At 45.2% G+C, this 20,712-nt stretch overlaps 1 protein-coding gene across 1 annotated transcript in view; it reads right to left on the bottom strand.

Annotated features, from left to right (window-relative positions):
- The window catches only part of LOC143958158 (uncharacterized), a 57,600-nt gene extending 38,266 nt beyond the window's left edge, over nt 1–19,334 (bottom strand). Inside the window, exons 1-9 of the mRNA XM_077467615.1 lie at nt 19,188–19,334; nt 15,865–16,003; nt 15,555–15,743; nt 15,345–15,468; nt 15,123–15,220; nt 14,894–15,052; nt 13,933–14,044; nt 6,019–6,933; nt 4,920–4,927 (exon numbers count right to left, since the gene is read on the bottom strand). Of these exons, the coding sequence (XP_077323741.1) occupies nt 4,920–4,927; nt 6,019–6,933; nt 13,933–14,044; nt 14,894–15,052; nt 15,123–15,220; nt 15,345–15,468; nt 15,555–15,743; nt 15,865–15,942 (1,683 nt within the window). The 5' untranslated portion in view covers nt 15,943–16,003; nt 19,188–19,334. The remainder of the gene's footprint in view (nt 1–4,919; nt 4,928–6,018; nt 6,934–13,932; nt 14,045–14,893; nt 15,053–15,122; nt 15,221–15,344; nt 15,469–15,554; nt 15,744–15,864; nt 16,004–19,187) is intronic.
- Between the last annotated feature and the right edge of the window lie 1,378 nt (nt 19,335–20,712).

Raw genomic sequence — 20,712 nt, 5'->3', positions numbered from 1 at the left:
TGGACCTCTAGTGGCGGCGGTGAAAAAAGGTGATATCTATTGGCAACTATGACCGGGGCCCATAGTGCCTATGTGGGTTGCTATGGCAGTAGTTCCGCCACTGTCTGCCACCATTCCTGGTAAGGAAACCTGTCACTAAGGCCCATCAGCTTCACAGCCAGTTCCCTACTGCGCTTTCTAATCGGCCCGGAGATGGAAGAAGGGGGGGCGAAATTCCGAGTGATGGCGCCATCTCTCGAAGTGGAGAACGGTACCTGCCCAAAACAGGTACCCATTCCCCCTCCCCCTGAAAGGTGCCAAATGTGGGACCGGAGGGGGGAAGGGACAGATAAGCAGAAATTCACTTTTGAGTGGAACTCCGCTTTAACCATTAATTTCTCAGCTAACCCCTCAGTGCTTGGTAGTAGTCCCTCCCAGACTTTTTGAGCATCTTGTTTCAGTAAATGATTGATTTTGATAAATTATTTTTCTTTTGCATTGCTTACACCCCTGGGTTACCGATGTAAAGGTGGTCCTGGAATATCTTCTTTCAAGTGTAATACACATTTACAGTTTGCTGGGTGCACCCCGGAATGATTTATGTAAAATGTTTTGAAAAATCAAAAACTTACTGCCAATTGTCTTTTGTTTGCTCCTTTTATTATATGGAGAAGTTGATACGCGTTTTTTGTATTGCCACTTTGTGGTCAATTGCACTTAATTGCAAATCGACTAACAATGTTAGAATCTCTTGATTTTCCATACAGTGTGATATTTGGGAGTCTAAACACTCTTCAGTTTTAAATATTATGTTATTGGATTTCCAGTGGGCTCCATGCTGGTCAGTATCTGCCCTTTACAGTTGTCTTAAGTCCTTGATGCCAACGCCTCCCAGCCCATTAAGGGGTTTCAGATCCCGGGAGGTGGGGCATGGTTTATGATCATATGACCGCTGTGATTGGCTCTCACATGATTGGAAAGCTCCCGATCACAGGGTGCGATTGGCAGGCTTGCCGTTAGCCACCAGGTAACTCTGCCGGGAGTGCACAGGGGCATGCTCTGATCACAGCTGTGTTTGCAATGTGCTATGTAAATATACAGGGGCACCCACTGCGAGGTTGCATATTTGCATGCCATCAGTGCCATGAGGTCAAGTCGTTACAAAAAGCAGTAATAATTGAATGCAGGAGACAATTATTTAATATGATAAAGAACATATCCATTTATATAATCTTACAGATACCACCCTTTGAGGGAAATCATAATGCTGATGCATACAGATGTGTAGGTGCCTCTACCTTCTCACATTCCACCTCCACCCGATGCTCAAACTTACAGGGTGCCGAAGCATCAGTTAACACAAATTAGAAGAGAAGTCAGCACTTGGAATCGCATTCAACATTGGTTATCCTTAATTGCAAAAACATGTATAAGGGCTGTAAAACGGCCAACACGTTTCGGCCGACTAGCATTGGTCGAAACGTGTTGGCTGTTTCACAGCTGTTATACATGTTTTTGCAATAAAGCATAACCATTGTTGGATGCCATTCGAGTTCTGACTTTTCTTATGAATAATACTGATGCGGCCCACAATGAAATTGAGTTTGACACGCTTGCCATAGGGGATTAAAAATGTTTTTAAGGCTCCGCACTCATGTAGGCACACAACATATCCTAGAGGCCCCCCAATATACACAACACCAAAGGAACTTAGAAAACTGATGGCAATGCAAATTCCTACAGTAAGTACCTCAAGGAACCCTCTATGTTACCGAATAGTAAGGCTACAAACAAATGATTTTCCATTTTTTACAGGAACATAATTTTTATTACGTTTTTGAAACCTCTAGGTGGAACCCGTTTTTCTTTTAAAATGTCAGGAAGAAGATGGAGAGACTTACTCAATTAAAGACAGACTCCATGACTGAATATATAAGTCTTTTATTTGTAGAAAAACATCCAATGTTTGGGAAAACCATTGATTTAACCTACTCCTCATATTGTATAAAGAGTTTACAGCCATTATACCTACCACCACCTTCACAAAATTCCCCATCCACCACAGATCCAATATAACATTTGATCACCTCCAAATAATTTGTGTGCCTTTCCAATAATAACAAAATAATAATAACAAAAATAATACTACATTTTTCCTGGTTTCTTTTATGCCAGTTACCAATATTAGAAGTTCTAAGCCCTTTTTAAACAAGGCCTCTTCTGACCTTTGAAGACATCTAGAACGCTTTTGATTTTGTACATCAAATCAGGGAAAGCAAAAAATCAAAAGAAAAAAAAAATGTTGTTACTGCACACACCTCGCCTACCTTGAAAACGTAACGTGGAAAGGTGGCGTGAATGAGCCCTTATGATTGACCCCCTTTTGAGGCCTTCTACATAAAATACTTCTTCATAGAAGAAACCACTTCTCCAGAATTCTATACTAGCCACTCATGTGACCACATGCCTAGGCTTTTGGTAGAGTTCACTGCTGAAGGGTAGGATCAGCTAGTCATATAGGGACAGGAGCTTGATTTTAAAAGAGAAATATGGGATTTTATTTTATTTTAGATGAATACTTACCTATATGGATGGAGCATCAGACCAATGCTGCCGCTGTCCCCCGCCATCTCTGCACTGAGAACCGAGCCGCCAAACATTGCCGATGGCTCGGTTTTCACAGATCCCCAAGAGGAGAGCTGCTGGCTGTCAGTCAGCGTCGCTCCTCTCTGTTCCTCCATGCTCATTGGAGCACTGAGCTGTGGGGGTCAGGGAGTAGCCATCTCAGCAGCTTGCTGAGACTGCCATCAATCAAGGCAGCTGAGAGAACCAGACTTGGAAGTCGGGATGACACACTGACTCAGACCACTCTCCGCTGAAAACGGGTCACAGGAGTGCAAAATGAATCGCACTCCTGTGACCCTTAGGAGAAGCCCAGCCTAAAAAGCCCAGGCTAGACTTCTCCTTTAAGTGAACATTTTCATAAAATTTGAATGCAAGTCATCGTGCAGCCAAAACTATTTTTTTTGTGACACCCATTTTTGCTACTACACTGGAGATACAGTATGTCCTGCGTGCCCCACGTTTTTTTTTTTTTACATTTGGGTTATTTTGATAACTAAATAACGATCATTCAAAATGATAGAACAAGGAGCAAATGTATTTCGGGCTTTGGCCAGTGTGAATGGTAAATACTGAACTTTCTCAAGAGTTATTAGCTTGAAGACATTTCAGAAATACCGATTAACCTTTGCCCACCAGCTATTTTCCTGGACCCCAACCTTTCCTCCTCCATTTTCCAGTCACCTCTCACGTTTTTGAGTTTACGGTCTTGTTTTTTTTCCCCCTTTCTTCTCAGATACAGGAGACTGAAGAGAAAAACTATCAACCATTTCCAGCTGTAACAAAATTTCAGGTGATGGATTTTACTCTGTCCCTGCAATACCCTTTAACACCCACGGCTGGGTTAAATTAATAATAATAAAAAAAAAGCCCCTTTTACTCATGTTCATCATGATCCGAGTCTTCTTTCTTCTCAACTGCAGAGTGGGGTAGACCTCCTCTGGGTGCCCATGATGCTGGCTGAACGATATGGACATTTCCCATTGGCGGTCCAGCAGTGGGGTCCTCTCAGGCTCCTGAATACTTCAGTGACCTAATGACATCGCAATGAGGAGGTGTGAAAAAGTGGGCCCGGACTGCAGCGCTGGATAACCAATATCCACTGGCAGAAGTGACCATGCCACATGTCACTTCACATTTAGGATTTCAAATGTTTTTTTTTTATATAAAAATTTGTGGCAGCGTAGGAACAGGAATTTAAATATGCCTGGAGATGGGCTTTAACTTAGGCACAATTTGGTGTGCAGTTTTGCTGATCATTAACTTAGAATTATTTATTCCATCACAAAAAAATAAAATGCATAGAAAATATTTGTGCACTATATTGTAATCAGTCTTTAATATTTTAATTACAAAATACCTTTTTTCCCCTGTTAATTCTATTTTCCTACCTTATTTCTCATCATTGTACATAAATAATGATCCGCTCTTTGAATATCTACAACACATTAAGTGCAGCATTTTACAGATTTAAGGCTTTGTCCACATAATTTCCAATAAAAAGCATTCCACAGTTCCTGGTCAATAAAAATGATAATGAGCTGTATGGATCTGCAGATGGCTTTTCACTTAAATAACAGCGTCAGCCCAACGTGCTTGGTAGACACCAGAGGGATAAACTCTCTGGCAGTTCCTTCTATCGGTCAGATCTCTGCAAGAGTTCCCTTGTCTGTGCACCTGCTGTGCCCATTATGAGGAGCTCCTACCATCATTATGCCGATTTCCCTAGGCTGCACCCTGGCTGTTCTTATTTTGAGAGGCTCCCACCATCACTACTGGCTTTATATCATATTATGGAGAATGTAAAAGTAAGAGGTGAAACACACCAAGGTGGTGGGAACAGCCAGAATTGCAGGTGAAGTCAGGAACTATGGCAGGAAGAGCTTACTGTTGGTGTTGGGTTGACTTGGCTCACCAGGTACCACCTACAGATAAAATGTGATTTATGGGTGGATTTGTTCTTCATGGACAGAAGTGTCAGCCAACAATTAGTTCACAACACAAATACAAACTCAAATCAATTTACTGTTATATTTTACTCAGGTAAGGAAAGGCTGGTTATAAATGGTACTTATACCATGAATAAAGCTTCTCACCTACATAAGACATCGGTGCTTAGTGAAGTGGGGACAGTTATCAAGGACCCTTCTGCCAAGCAAGGACAAGGCCTGCACAATGGACGATATAGTGGGACTCGAACCTTGCATGCTGACATAGGACATGTCGAGCAGCTGCTATGTTGTTAATGGTCAACCAACCAGCCTCACATGCTACTTATTCAGCTTTAGATGCCTACTAATAATTGGTATTTTCGTTACGCTGGCAACTGAAAAGAGAAGAGGGGGAGCAAAGAAAAGTTAAAGTGGTTGTAAACCACAGACATGAAATATGAATAAAGCATATCTTTCTACAGTGTGTACCTTTCTCAATCCAGAGCACCAAGTGTCATTTCACAACCGCAGTCTTCGATCTTCTAACAAAAACCTCCTTTTCGTTCCCAAATCCTGGTACAAATCAAAGGGGGAACGGAGATTCGCTGTCCAAGGACTACGGCTATGGAACGCTCTACCAACCAACATCCGCTTGGAAGAAAACTACCCGGTCTTCAAGAAAAAACTCAAGACCTTCCTCTTCTAGAAGCTGGACAACAAAGCTCATCACCGCGCATTGAGGCGATTCAGTTCGCGTTGTGCGCTATACAATTTCATTCATTCATTAATTTCTGTCTGCTGCTTCATTCCTCTGCTATCAGCATGAATCCCTTCTGACAATTTTTTCTGACACCAAGAAAAAAAAAGTGACAAGGGAGGGATCTCCAGCCTGTGATTGACAGCCTCAGCTCTGTTGCTGTCCCTTCCCTCCAATCAGCTCTCGGAGCTCTCCTCACTGAGCTCTGCAGGGCGTAACTTCAGCTTGCCACCTCTTTTTTTGTCCTAAGACAAGCTTCATAAATTCTGGACTGAACCAATATAGAGAAGAGAGGCAGCAGATAAAGAGGTACAACTATGTAAGAGGATTTGTTTAATCTCTGTGTATCACCTGAGGCCAGACACTTCACTGGGTATATGAAAAGGTTTACAACCACTTTAAGTACGTGCTGCCAGTGGGGGGTTGAAATTAACTAGTTGCTTTGCCTTGCATATCATCAGAATTGCAAGACTAATAACCCCTTTATGCAGGCACTTTAAGTATATCTGCCAGGGCTTCATGACCATGCAAGCGGATGTCACAGTGTCCACATGACCCTCCTGTCAGGTTCCATGCTGGATTTTGGACAATGAAAAGAGGGGAGGAAACACCACGAGATGTGATAAATGCCCACAACTCCTTATTGGATGTAAATAGACCAGGAACTATGGCAGGGAGATCTTATTGTTGGTGCGCTAGGAATACTTTAATCTTTTGGACTAACTCAACCTATAAACAAAGGCACAACCTCAGAACCACAATGGGATGTCACATGTGTAAGCTGATGGGAGATAAGAGCTTGTCTACTTGAGAAACCATTCCCACAATCTGAACAGGAATATGAATTCACCCCTTCGTGGTCCTTCTCATGTCTGCTGAGATGCGATTGATACTTAAAGCATTTGCCGCACATCGAGCAGATATACGGCTTTACTCCTGAATGAATTTTTTGATGTCTGACAAAAACCGACTTGTGCAAGAAACATTTTCCACACTCTGGGCAAGAATATGGTTTTTCTCCCGAGTGGCTCATTTGGTGGATATCAAGACGTGACTTGCTTAGGAAACATTTCCCGCACTCAGGACAACTATGTGGATAATTGCCCGTGTGGCTTATGTCATGCTGTATAAGATTTGCCTTTTCACGAAAGTGTTTCCCGCACACAGGGCAGATGTATGGCTTTTCTCCCGTGTGGATCTTCTGGTGTCGTAAAAGATGGGCTTTTTCCTTAAAAGACCTTCCGCACTCGGAACACAAAAATGGTTTTCTTTCCGAGTGAACTTTTACATGTCTGAAAAGGTGTGATGTTTGAGCAAAACATTTTCCGCAATCAGAGCACAAATATGGCTTCTCCCCTGTGTGGGACCTCTGGTGCACAATGAGCCTTGCTCTCTTTTCAAAAGATCTCCCACACTCGTTACATGTGAAAGCTTCCTCCCCTGTAAGAGGTGTAGGACGGGTGACGGGATGGGAGATACCATGTGTAGAGGGAACGGATGACAGGTTTGCCCTCTGAAGCACTGGGTGGAGATTTGGAGTAATGAGATCCTCTCCTGGGGAGTCAAACGTGATTTCAACTTCTATTTCACAATCTGGGGAAATAAGAGGATCCTCCTCCATGGTCCCCTTGTTGGGATGTTCACCTAGATAAAATAAAACAGAGGAATAATGAGAACAGTTAAAGTGATATTTAGGAATTTCCAAAAAGTTACAGAAGAAGCAATCAACAAGAGAGGCAGACTACATAAAACCCCCAAACATTATATATTTTCTGAAAGCAAACACCATAAAGAATCAAATAGTGGCAGGTCCAAGTGGATGGGGGGGGGGGGATTTTATGTCCTTGGATTTTTTACAATGTAAGAATGTTTTTGCTTAACTTTTTACAGTGGTGTGAAAAAGTGTTTGCCCCCTTCCTCATTTCCTGTTCCTTTGCATGTTTGTCACACTTAAGTGTTTCGGAACATCAAACCAATTTAAACAATAGTCAAGGACAACACAAGTAAACACAAAATGCAATTTGTAAATGAAGATGTTTATTATTAAAGGTGAAAAAAAATCCAAACCATCATGGCCCTGTGTGAAAAAGTGATTGCCCCCCTTGTTAAAACATACTATAACTGTGGTTGTCCACACCTGAGTTCAATTTCTCTAGCCACACCCAGGCCTGATTATTGCCACACCTGTTCACAATCAAGGCATCACTTAAATAGGAGCTGCTTGACACAGTAAGGTCCACCAGAAGATCCTTAAAAGCTACACATCATGCCGAGACCCAAAGAAATTCAGGAACAATTGAGAAAGAAAGTAATTGAGATCTATCAGTCTGGAAAGGGTTATAAAGCCATATCCAAAGCTTTGGGAATCCAGCGAACCACAGTGAGAGCCATTATCCACAAATGGCGAAGACATGGAACAGTGGTGAACCTTCCCAGGAGTGGCCGGCCGCCCAAAATTACCCCAAGAGCGCAGCGACGACTCATCCAAGAGGTCACAAAAGACCCCACAACAACGTCCAAGGAACTGCAGGCCTCACTTGCCTCAGTTAAGGTCAGCGTTCATGCCTCCACCATCAGGAAAAGACTGGGCAAAAATGGCCTGCATGGCAGAGTTCCAAGGAGAAAACCACTGCTGAGCAAAAAGAACATCAAAGCTCGTCTCAATTTCTCCACAACACATCTTGATGATCCCCAAGACTTTTGGGACAACATTCTGTGGACCGATGAGACAAAAGTGGAACTCTTTGGAAGGTGTGTGTCCAAGTATATCTGGCATAGAAGGAACACTGCATTTCATAAAAAGAACATTATACCAACAGTAAAATATGGTGGTGGTAGTGTGATGGTCTGGGGCTGTTTTGCTGCTTCAGGACCTGGAAGACTTGCCGTGATAAAAGGAACTATGAATTCTGCTGTCTACCAAGAGATCCTGAAGGAGAATGTCCGACCATCTGTTCGTGTACTCAAGCTGAAACGAACTTGGGTTCTGCAGCAGGACAATGATCCTAAACACACCAGCAAGTCCACCACCGAATGGCTGAAGAAAAACAAAATGAAGACTTTGGAGTGGCCTAGCCAAAGTCCTGACCTGAATCCTATTAAGATGTTGTGGTATGACCTTAAAAAGGCCGTTCATGCTCGAAAACCCTCTAATGTAACTGAATTAGGACAATTCTGCAAAGATGAGTGGGCCAAAATTCCTCCAGGACGCTGTAAAAGCCTCATTGCACGTTATCGCAAATGCTTGGTTGCAGTTGTTGCTGCTAAGGGTGGCCCAACCAGTTATTAGGTTTAGGGGGCAATCACTTTTTCACACAGGGCCATGATGGTTTGGATTTTTTTTCACCTTTAATAATAAACCCCTTCATTTACAAATTGCATTTTGTGTTTACTTGTGTTGTCCTTGACTATTGTTTAAATTGGTTTGATGTTCCGAAACACTTAAGTGTGACAAACATGCAAAGGAACAGGAAATGAGGAAGGGGCAAACACTTTTTCACACCACTGTATATCAGATAGGGAACAAAAGTCCCCAAAGTCATGATTTTTTGCTGACAGGTCTTCTATAATGAGACATCCAGGGTCTAATAGACCCTGGATGTCTTTCCTGTGCTCCACTGACTGGAATGCAATGCACATCACATTGCATTATAATCTTTCCTGGGTTTGTTGGCCGAGGACAATGAGAGGCAGACCCGGACGTAACATCAATCATGTGTGTCGTTTCCTCTCCCTCTACCCGGCGGCACCCACTATGTGGAAGAAATCAGGCAGCAGCACATGTGTCCGCATTCTTCCATTTGACAGGCAGGAGTCTTGTCAGATTTACACACAATCCCGCTGTGTAAACCCCCCCCCCCCCCCGCTGTCAGGGCCATATGATGTATGGACCTGGCGATGAAAGGGTTAAAAAGCGCAGTGTCGGTGCTGATAAAATTTTCATTCACCAGGACTTTACAGTTCACGTCGACTTTAACCTCTTGCCGTCCCGTGCACAGTAGATCTACTGCGAGCAGGCGGCACACCCAGGCAGTGTGACAGTGTACTTTCGGGTTTGACGCCATTCCCCCCTTGCTGTGATTGGACACAAAACAAGTTTTGCAGCTTATTTTAGCAAATGATTTTGTCTGAAGTCAGCTGATTGGCTCCAATCAAAGCACAGAGTTTTGTGTCGAAAAACATACAGAGAACAGTGATCTGGCTGTTTCTTCTCCCTGAAAAGTAAAAGCAGCACACATTACACATTGTTAGGCACAAGGTTAACCCCTTAATTGCCCCTAGATGTCAACCCCTTGCCAGTGTCATTAGTACAGTGTACGCATGATTACTCAACCTGTGGCCCTCCAACTGTTGTGGAACTACAAGTCCCATCATGCCTCTGCCTTTTTGAGTCATGCATATAACAGTCAGCCTTGCAATGCCTCATGGGACTTGTAGTTCCGTAACAGCTGGAGAGCCACAGGTTGAGCACCCATGGTGTACAGAATGATTACTGTATTAGTGTCGCTAGCGATGTCGGTGTCAGTTAGTGACCCTTCCTGAGAATGTCTGTTAGCGCCAGATTGGCCCCCCACACTATCACAGTCCCACTATAAGTCGCTGATCACCACCATTATTAGTATGGCATCTATAGCTGCGTAAATTCCAGTATACAGGCGCATCTCAAAAAATTAGAATGTCACCAAAAAGTTAATTGACTTCAGTAATTCAATTCAAAAAGTGAAACTCTAATTTTATTTAGATTCATTACACACCTAGTGATATATTTCAAGCATTTCTTTCTTTTAATTTTGATGATTATGGCTGACAGCTGGTGAAAAACCCAAATTCTTATGTAATATTTAAATTTGAATATTACATAAGAGCAATAAAAAAAAATATGGATTTCTAATACAGAAATGTTGGCTTACTGAAAAGAATGTCCATGTACAGTATAGTATGCACTCAATGCTTGGTCGGGGCTCCTTTTGCATGAATTACTACAACAATACAGCATGGCATGGAGGTGATATGGAAGCTCAAGTTTCTTTAACCACTACAATACAGGGCACTTTCACCCCCTTCCTTCCCAGCCCAATTTTCAGCTTTCAGCGCTCTAGCGCTTTCAGTGACAATTGCGCGGTCATGCTACACTGTACCCAAATGAAATTGTTATCATTTTGTTCGCACAAATAGAGCTTTATTTTGGTGTTATTTATTCACGACTCCGTTTTTTTTTTTTGCGATATAAGCGCAAAAATAGCGGAAATTTGGAAAAAAAACAATATTTTCTTTTTTCTATTTGAAAAGAAATCCAATAAAATCACATTTTGTCATAAATTTAAGCCAAAATGTATTCTGCTACATGTTTTTGGTAAAAAAAATTCCGTTAAGTGTATAATAATTGGTTTGTGTGATCACGGACATATGTACGCAAATGATCATGTACATATGTGTGCAGGTGATCACGTACATATGTGTGCAGATAATCATTGGGACATGTGATTTTAGTGGGACATATGTGGGGGACATGTTTTTATTATTAGGGACATGTGTTTTTATTATTTGGGGACATGTATGTTTTGGGGACATGTGTGTTTTGGGGACATATGTGGGGACTGTGTTTGTACTGTGTGGTGTGTTGTGTGTTTACACTACACTGATGATCAGTGAGTAAAAAGCTGTAAAAAGCAGCCCATACTCACTGATCATCAGCCGGCTGCAGCGTTCTGCTCTCCTCTCCTCAGCGGTGACTTCCGTGTGAGGAGAGGAGAGCCGATTGCCTAGCAACCGGCTGTTTGTTTACATCACATGACGGCCGTGATTGGACACGGCCGTCATGTGATCAGGAGGGCCAATCACAGAGCCCTCCTGCCGATCTGAGATGTGCCGTGTCCGGGTGACACGAGCACATCGGGATCGCGCCGCTGCGCGGGCGCGCGCGATCCCGCTACTCCTGAAGGACGTTCCTGAACGTCCTATCAGGAGTAGACGGCTCCCACCCGGCCGTATATATGCATTGGCCGGGTGGGAAGTGGTTAATAGCGGCCTTCAGCATTGTTGGGTCTGGTGTCTCTCATCTTCCACTTGACAATACCCCACAGAATCTCTATGGGGTTTAGGTCAGGAGAGTTTGCTGGGCAATCAAGCACAGTGATACCATGATCATTAAACCAGATATTGGTACTTTTGGCAGTGTGGGCAGGTGCCAAGTCCTGCTGGAAAATGAAATCGACATCCCCATAAAGTTGGTCAGCAGAGGGAAGCATGAAGTGCTCTAGAATTTCCTGGTAGAGGCCTTTGCTGACTTTGAATTTGATAAAACACAGCGGATCAACACCAGCAGATGACACGGCTCCCCAAATCATCATTGACTGTGGAAACTTCACAGTGGACCTCATGCAACTTGGATTCTGTGCCTCTCCACTCTTCCCCCAGACTCTGGGGCCTTGATTTCCAAATGAAATGCAACATTTACTTTCATCCAAAAGAGGACTTTGGACCACTGTGCAATGGTCCAGTCCTTTTTCTCCTTAGCCCAGGTAAGATGCTTCTGATGTGGTCTCTGGTTCAGGAGTGGCTTGACACAAGGAATGAGACAGTTGTAGCCCATGTCCTGTCTCTGTGTGGTGGCTCTTGAAGCACTGACACCAGCCCACAGCCCACTCCTTGTGCATCTCCCCCAAATTCTTGGATGGCTTTTGCTTCACAATCCTGAAGGCTGTGGTTATCCCTGTTGCTTGCGCACATTTTTCTACCACACTTTTTCCTTACCCTCAACTTTCCATTAATATGCTTGGATACAGCACTCTGAACAGCCAACTGACCTTTTGTGACTCACTCCTTGTCAATGACTGTCTTCTGGACAATTGTCTAATCAGCAGTCTTCCCCATGATTGTGTAACCTACTGAACCAGACAAAGGGACCATTCAAAGGCTCAAGAAACCTTTAAAAGTGTTGAGAGTTAATTAGCTGATTAGAGTGTGTCTACAATATTCAACTTTTTCACAATATTCTCAGAGATACTGAATTTTGAGTTTTCCCTAGCTAGAAGCCATAATCCTCAAAGTAAAATAAAGAAATACTTAAAAAAAATATACCACTCTGTGTGTAATGAATCCATAGAATATATGAGTTTCAATTTTGAATTGAATTACTGAAATAACTTTTTGATGATATTCTAATTGTTTTAAATGCACCTGTATATAAACATAGTTTGTAGACACTATAAACTTTCACACAAACCAGTCAATATACACTTATTGGGATTTTTTTACCAAAGACATGTAGCAGAACACATTTTTGGCCACCCATCTGTGGCCAAAAAGCAGCTAATCTTGTATTACTATCACTTATTATTATCATCGACAACTGTAACATCCAAGATTAGCTGCTTTGTGATGTGGGGCAGGAGATTTCATGCTTAGAAAATACTATAGCAAGCTTTCATACATTGACAGATTGCTTGCTCCACAATACTTACAGATATAATAACTGCCACTTGGTGAAAACAACGTGATTTCCCATTTTCAAGTTGGATATTGAGGAGGACTTCCAGCCACTGTCGGAGAGCTCCAATGACAAGGAGGACCTATAGAACCTGCAGAGGGCCAAGTCTGCTGGCGTATATGACCTTGCTCTTTAGGGGGTCCACCAATTCCGGTAAAAGTCCCCATGTATCAAGTGGGTTTTTTCTATTCAAGATACCCTGGAGTTCATCACCTCATTGGAATCACCCCCTCTCACACGGTGGAATCCTTTATGTGTGGACTCAATATGGTCCCCCCCCCCCCATTTCTTTTTATGCAGAGTCTTTACTTATAGACTTATATTTGTGTTGCACTTGCACTTCATTTCACTTTATTTAATAATTTTTTGTGATCATTCAAGCTGTATATAAAACGCAACTTATTTATATACAACATCACAAAAAACTGGAAAAATCCTTCAAAACACCTATCTTTAAATGTAATCAAACAGATACAAGATTACTAAATATTTGAAACCACCTTTGTGGCGGATAGCCGCGCTCACCTTAAACTAATTCAGACACGAGAACCCTGGTCGACTTGGTAAAAAACCCATATTAAATGATGACCACTATATATCTACTGCACAGCGCAGTCCCACTCCCCTCCCCCCTTTGATAGGCTCTACTATGCAGCCCATGGATACGGTATGTTTCTCCTACTGTTACAAAGTAGTGTTTAGATATTTGACTTCGGCATATTGAACTTATGTATCCTAGGAGCCAATCTTTTGTTTATCCGGTTTACTCTTATTTTTCTATGGAACACTGAATCAATAAAAACATTGAAATTAAATCTCCCACTGTGCCCATTACTGTCTACTGACAGAGGAGGAGGAGGAGAATAAGAGATTATTGTAGTGACTGAACAAGGAGAATCTGGGACTCTTCTCTGGATTTAGGCTCGGTTCACACTGGAACCGCCTGCGGATCACACAGGAATGCTCTGCGTCCCCACTCTCCATTTTAGGGAGAAATCCGGGGCAAATCTTGCCTGAATTTGGCCCAGAAACAGAGCCAAAGACACAATGCATTTCTCTGCAGTGAGCTCCGCAGATATGTGAACCGCCTCCATAGAGATCCTGCTATGCGAATTGGCATAGGTGTGAACCCAGCCTTAGTGTTTATTACTCACCTGTGCTTATGTCTGGAGGGATCTCCTCCTTCTTACATGGATCATCCTCCATCATATATGGTTCTTCTTCATCCCCTGTATTTTCCACTTTAATATTAATCAGAGTTTCACCCTAGAACAAACAAGGAACATTAAAATACATTATTATTTATTTATTGGGATTAAATTACCTTCTTACTATAGCCCCTGGCTGTGTTCTCATTGCTCTTGCATTCCATGTAATGTTATATCAATAAAAAAAAAAACCTGCAGGGAGAGTGGGGTCTGTGCCTAGAGGTCATGACAAGGTTCACAAAGCACAACTGTCCTTTACCACCAAAACCACCCAGGTATGCCAAGGGGGATCGGTTATCTTGTAATAGATATTAAAGAAGAAGTTAAGGCAAAACTAACTCTAAATCTAGTCTATCTAGCCCTAAAAAAGCAAAAATCGCTATACTGTACATATCTTTTCTGCAGCCGCCCCAATCCCACGTTGAGCTGTCAGTGGCGGCTTGTGTGTGTAGGAGTGTGCAGGAGAGGCAGCTGACAACGGAAGCCCCATAATAAGTTTATGGGTGAAGTCACTTCCCAGCCGTTGTTGTTTCTCTCCTGCACACAGCATTCACTGCTGGAGACCCCACCGGAGTGGCTGCAGAAAAGGTATGTAGAGATATTTTTCCTTTACAGGGTTAGATAGATTAGTCTAAGAATGTGGCTGCCAGTAGATTTAGAGTTAGTTAGTTTTTGCCTGAACTTCTACTTTAACACAACCTTTTCTCAGTTCTTCCTGTCCAGCCAGCTTGGCCTCCCCGTGTCTATATAACCACCCAGCCACCTGCCTTCCCACCATCCGATGGATCCCCAAACAGAGTCATAGGTTTTGTCCACCATAATCCCCTATTCTATCTTTCCTTACTCTGACTGACTTCCCTCCCTCTATCCAAATCTGGAATCTTTCTCATCTTGGTGCTTGACCCACCTGAGAGTTCAGTGGAATCTTGTGGCTCTCCTGGTAATTGGAAAGAGATGAACATTCCTCTGTTGTATCTGAATGAGTTTCCTCCTCACTCTGCTCATCACCCCTCATGTACGTCTCTTCTTCTCTGTCTTTAATCCTATATTCAGTCAGTTTTTCTTTCTACATAAAAAACAAAGCAATACAATTATTATCCAGCTCCAGGCACATGGTTGAACTCTGATCATCCTACCTGATCTTCCTGAGGGATCTCCTGATCTTCCTGTGTGGAGTCCCGGGAATACAGAGGACAGGGACATCTCTCTGGGGGATTTCTGTTACTGGATCCATCTGTAGGAAACACACACACTGACTGAATACATTGTATCTATGTCTTTATATCAGAGGATGTGTGTATCTAGGGGGATCCTCAATACTCTTCTCTCCTTTACAAGAAATTAAAGTCTCCTCTTACCCGGTGATGTGAGGGGTGGCCACTTCTCCATCATGACATCCTTGTAGAGATCCTTGTGTCCTTCTATATACTTCCACTCCTCCATGGAGAAATAGACAGTGACATCCTGACACCTTATAGGAACCTGACACACACAATGATACAGTCACCATCCAGACACATCCCTTGTCTGTTACTGGATAATGTCCCAGAATTCCCGGCACCGCTCACCTCTCCTGTCAGCAGATCAATGATCTTCTGGGTGACTTCTAGAATCTTCTTGTCATTGTTCCTCTCAGGTGTCAGGAAGGAAAGTGAAGGCACTGAGATGGGGCTGTGGCTGCTGCTCTGCCCTCCAGACACACAGGAATGGTTGTTCAGTGCCATAAAGTTATTAGACTTCTTTACCGGTCCATAATCCTACATAAATATAAAAAAAGATTGTACATTGATCACTTGCTAACTGACTCATCATCTCAGGTGGCTTAATAAGCTCTGTTCTATTAAGTGATGTCATGTGACCTCCCAGAATCCTCCTCACCTCTCCAGTCAGCAGGTAGATGATCTCCAGGGAGAGCTGTAATATTCTCTCAGTAATATGACTCAGCTCCTTCTCCATCCTCAAGGCTAAGACCACGACTAGCTTCTGCTTCTTCCAGAAGGCAATGACCCTGATTTCACTACAAAGATAAACACATGGTCCTATATAAATCCTCATAATATACAAAGCAAATGAGAGAAGTAATAAAGGTGCTGGATATGACAAAGAAAGCCCATCAATCAATGAGCATGCCCACCCCTTTCATTCACTGGATTTTAGTTCTTTTAAGACTGGAGGCTGAGCATTACATATGGGCATCACCTAAAATGATGTGCATGCAAAAACAGCCTGCATAGGAATGCCCACTCCACCCACTAAGACATTAAATTTGTAGAACGCTTCCCAAGAGCCAGCATACTACTTGCATCAGGACTGGTGGCTCTTGAGAAAAGCACTAAGGCAGGGTGCTGTCATGTTTTCAGGAAGCTATCTCATCTACAGTACTCCGCTGTCCCCTTCCACAGCCATGATCTTCCCGCATTGCACAGAGAAGCCAGAAGACTCAGTGATGACATCACAGGGTCTATCATTAGGTATGTAATGAAAATGGAAACATTTTATTGAATCATTTCATTACTAGGTTGATGGAGTGAGGGGAACGAGTAACCAGGGAATGCAACATATAATTAGAATAATCTTCAGATTTAAATAAGTAAATGCACAGGATAATATTAATAAAAATATAAAATTAATTTGGTACAGTGTTGCATGACAGAGCAATAGTCTCCGGCCGCCTGCCGTTCCCCTTCCACAGTCTCCGGCCGCCTGCCGTTCCCCTTCCACAGTCTCCGGCCGCCTGCCGTTCCCCTTCCACAGTCTCCGGCCGCCTGCCGTTCCCCTTCCCCTGTCTCCGGCCGCCTGCCGTTCCCCTTCCCCTGTCTCCGGCCGCCTGCCGTTCCCCTTCCCCTGTCTCCGGCCGCCTGCCGTTCCCCTTCCACAGTCTCCGGCCGCCTGCCGTTCCCCTTCCACAGTCTCCGGCCGCCTGCCGTTCCCCTTCCACAGTCTCCGGCCGCCTGCCGTTCCCCTTCCCCTGTCTCCGGCCGCCTGCCGTTCCCCTTCCCCTGTCTCCGGCCGCCTGCCGTTCCCCTTCCCCTGTCTCCGGCCGCCTGCCGTTCCCCTTCCCCTGTCTCCGGCCGCCTGCCGTTCCCCTTCCCCTGTCTCCGGCCGCCTGCCGTTCCCCTTCCCCTGTCTCCGGCCGCCTGCCGTTCCCCTTCCCCTGTCTCCGGCCGCCTGCCGTTCCCCTTCCCCTGTCTCCGGCCGCCTGCCGTTCCCCTTCCCCTGTCTCCGGCCGCCTGCCGTTCCCCTTCCCCTGTCTCCGGCCGCCTGCCGTTCCCCTTCCCCTGTCTCCGGCCGCCTGCCGTTCCCCTTCCCCTGTCTCCGGCCGCCTGCCGTTCCCCTTCCCCTGTCTCCGGCCGCCTGCCGTTCCCCTTCCCCGGTCTCCGGCCGCCTGCCGTTCCCCTTCCCCTGTCTCCGGCCGCCTGCCGTTCCCCTTCCCCTGTCTCCGGCCGCCTGCCGTTCCCCTTCCCCTGTCTCCGGCCGCCTGCCGTTCCCCTTCCCCTGTCTCCGGCCGCCTGCCGTTCCCCTTCCCCTGTCTCCGGCCGCCTGCCGTTCCCCTTCCCCTGTCTCCGGCCGCCTGCCGTTCCCCTTCCCCTGTCTCCGGCCGCCTGCCGTTCCCCTTCCCCTGTCTCCGGCCGCCTGCCGTTCCCCTTCCCCTGTCTCCGGCCGCCTGCCGTTCCCCTTCCCCTGTCTCCGGCCGCCTGCCGTTCCCCTTCCCCTGTCTCCGGCCGCCTGCCGTTCCCCTTCCCCTGTCTCCGGCCGCCCGCCGTTCCCCTTCCCCTGTCTCCGGCCGCCCGCCGTTCCCCTTCCACTGTCTCCGGCCGCCCGCCGTTCCCCTTCCACTGTCTCCGGCCGCCCGCCGTTCCCCTTCCACAGTCTCCGGCCGCCCGCCGTTCCCCTTCCACAGTCTCCGGCCGCCCGCCGTTCCCCTTCCACAGTCTCCGGCCGCCCGCCGTTCCCCTTCCACAGTCTCCGGCCGCCCGCCGTTCCCCTTCCACAGTCTCCGGCCGCCCGCCGTTCCCCTTCCACAGTCTCCGGCCGCCCGCCGTTCCCCTTCCACAGTCTCCGGCCGCCTGCCGTTCCCCTTCCACAGTCTCCGGCCGCCTGCCGTTCCCCTTCCACAGTTTCCGGCCGCCTGCCGTTCCCCTGTCTCCGGCCGCCTGCCGTTCCCCTTCCCCTGTCTCCGGCCGCCTGCCGTTCCCCTTCCCCTGTCTCCGGCCGCCTGCCGTTCCCCTTCCCCTGTCTCCGGCCGCCTGCCGTTCCCCTTCCCCTGTCTCCGGCCGCCTGCCGTTCCCCTTCCCCTGTCTCCGGCCGCCTGCCGTTCCCCTTCCCCTGTCTCCGGCCGCCTGCCGTTCCCCTTCCCCTGTCTCCGGCCGCCTGCCGTTCCCCTTCCCCTGTCTCCGGCCGCCTGCCGTTCCCCTTCCCCTGTCTCCGCCGCCTGCCGTTCCCCTTCCCCTGTCTCCGGCCGCCTGCCGTTCCCCTTCCACTGTCTCCGGCCACCCGCCGTTCCCCTTCCACTGTCTCCGGCCACCCGCCGTTCCCCTTCCACTGTCTCCGGCCACCTGCCGTTCCCCTTCCACTGTCTCCGGCCACCTGCCGTTCCCCTTCCACAGTCTCCGGCCACCTCCCGTTCCACGTGTCCACTCTTTGGTCATCTCCTCTTTTCTTCCGGAGTCTCTGGTTGCCTACTATTCCACATCCAGCGTCTCTGACCATCTCCTATTCCACATTCTCAGTCGATGTCCATCTTTTGTAACACGCCCCCCACTCTTTGGCCATCTCCTGTTCCACGTCCCCAATCCCAGACAGTTTTCTGTAACATTACAGTCACAGAATATTATAAGTAGCCCTTTGGTGATTTCAGTGGCTGCACCTGAAGCCCACTACATCAAGTAAGTTGACCACCATTGCTCTGTCCAATCCGCACACCTCCCCCCACTATCGCGTTACCCAATCAGCACATCTTCCCCCATCATTGCTCTGCCCAATCCGCACACCTCCCCCCACCTGCAACTCTTCCCATGGATCTGGATCCATGAAGGCGGAATAGATAGCCATGAGAGGAGCATTTAATTCCCACTTACCAATGATGTGACAGCCCAGAGGTGCTGTGTAAAAACTGTATATAACAACAACAGTAATAATGTATCTACATACATAAGTATTGAATAAACAAATCTAATAAAATATAATAACGTAATAATTACAGCAGTCTTTCCCATGCCTGAAAATCTTCCACTCCTCACACTGCAATGCGAGCTTATACAGCCCATGATATACTAAAACAGCTGCTTCTATATTAGCACTTCCGCGACCACTTCCTACTTCCGCTCTGTGCGTTCCATGAGTTCTTGGTTGCTATAGTGACGCTGTGGGGTGTAGCAAGATGGCGGCGACCGAACGTCACCTCCGTAGAAAACTGCGATGGGTCGCCGAATGTGTCGTTACACCTGGAGAATCCTCCTGAGGCCAGACAGCGATAGATTACTTTCTTTTTAGAACCACCACTAGAGGGCGGTCGCGTGCCGAGTGAGAGAAGGAAATGTCTTCAGTTCAGGAGCGGCGGCCATTTTGTCGTAGATCTGTTTTTCTTTTTGTTTTTATTATTATTATTTATTTTTTAACATACCTGAATAGTGTGGGATTAAAAAAAAAAACAAAAAAAAAAAAACTATAGTTGCCCAGAATGCTGTTATATAGACCCGAATTTAACAATGAGGAGGTAGCTATTTTGTTGTAATACTGATTTTTTTTTCTTTTTTTTCACACCAATTTAGATAATACAGCTTTATGCCACAGCGAATCATTTTTTACCTATTGAGTTGAGTCCGAAAATCATCCATTTCTTTTTGTATGCTAGTCGTATATCAAACCTGAAGAGTTTACTAAAGTTATGGAAATTCTCCTACGACAGAATAAAAAATCGGAAGTGATGTCATGTGTTGTGGCGTATTTGTATTGTAGTTTTGGAAGACAACCGTACTGATTAACCACTTCAGCCCCAGAAGATTTTACCCCCTTCCTGACCAGAGCACTTTTTGCGATTCGGCACTGCGTCGTTTTAACTGACAATTGCACGGTCATGCGACGTTGCTCCCAAACAAAATTGACGTCCTTTTTTCCCACAAATAGAGCTTTCTTTTGGTGGTATTTGATCACCTCTGCAGTTTTTATTTTTTGTGCTATAAACAAAAAAAGAGCAACAACTACAAAAAAAAAAAAAAAAACACATTCTTTTTAAATTTTTGCTATAATAAATATCCCCCAAAAATATATAAAAAATTTTTTTTTTTCCCTCAGTTTAGGCTGATATGTATTCTACATATTTTTGGTACAAAAATCCACAATAAGCGTATATTGATTGGTTTGCGCAAAAGTTATAGCATCTACCAAATAGGGGATAGATTTATGGCATTTTTATTATACATTTTTTTATTAGTAATGGTGGCGATCTGCGATTTTATCGGGACTGCGACGTTATGGTGGACACATCGGACACTTTTGACACTATTTTGGGACCATTGTCATTTATACAGCAATCAGTGCTATAAAAGTGCATTGATTACTGTGTAAATTACACTTGCAGGGATGGGGTTAACCAGTAGGGGGTGATGAAGGGGTTAAGTGTATCCTAGGAAGTGATTCTTTTTTTGATCTTTATATTTGTATTAATTTCTTTTACACAATTTACAAAACAATCCTTACTTTCAATCATTTAAATTTTAAAATAAG

This window comes from Lithobates pipiens, unplaced genomic scaffold, assembly GCF_037356315.1.
Source record: "Lithobates pipiens isolate NorthernLeopardFrog02 unplaced genomic scaffold, aLitPip1_a1.2 Scaffold_59, whole genome shotgun sequence".
Taxonomy (NCBI): domain Eukaryota; kingdom Metazoa; phylum Chordata; class Amphibia; order Anura; family Ranidae; genus Lithobates; species Lithobates pipiens.
This window is presented reverse-complemented; position numbering and strand designations above follow the sequence as displayed.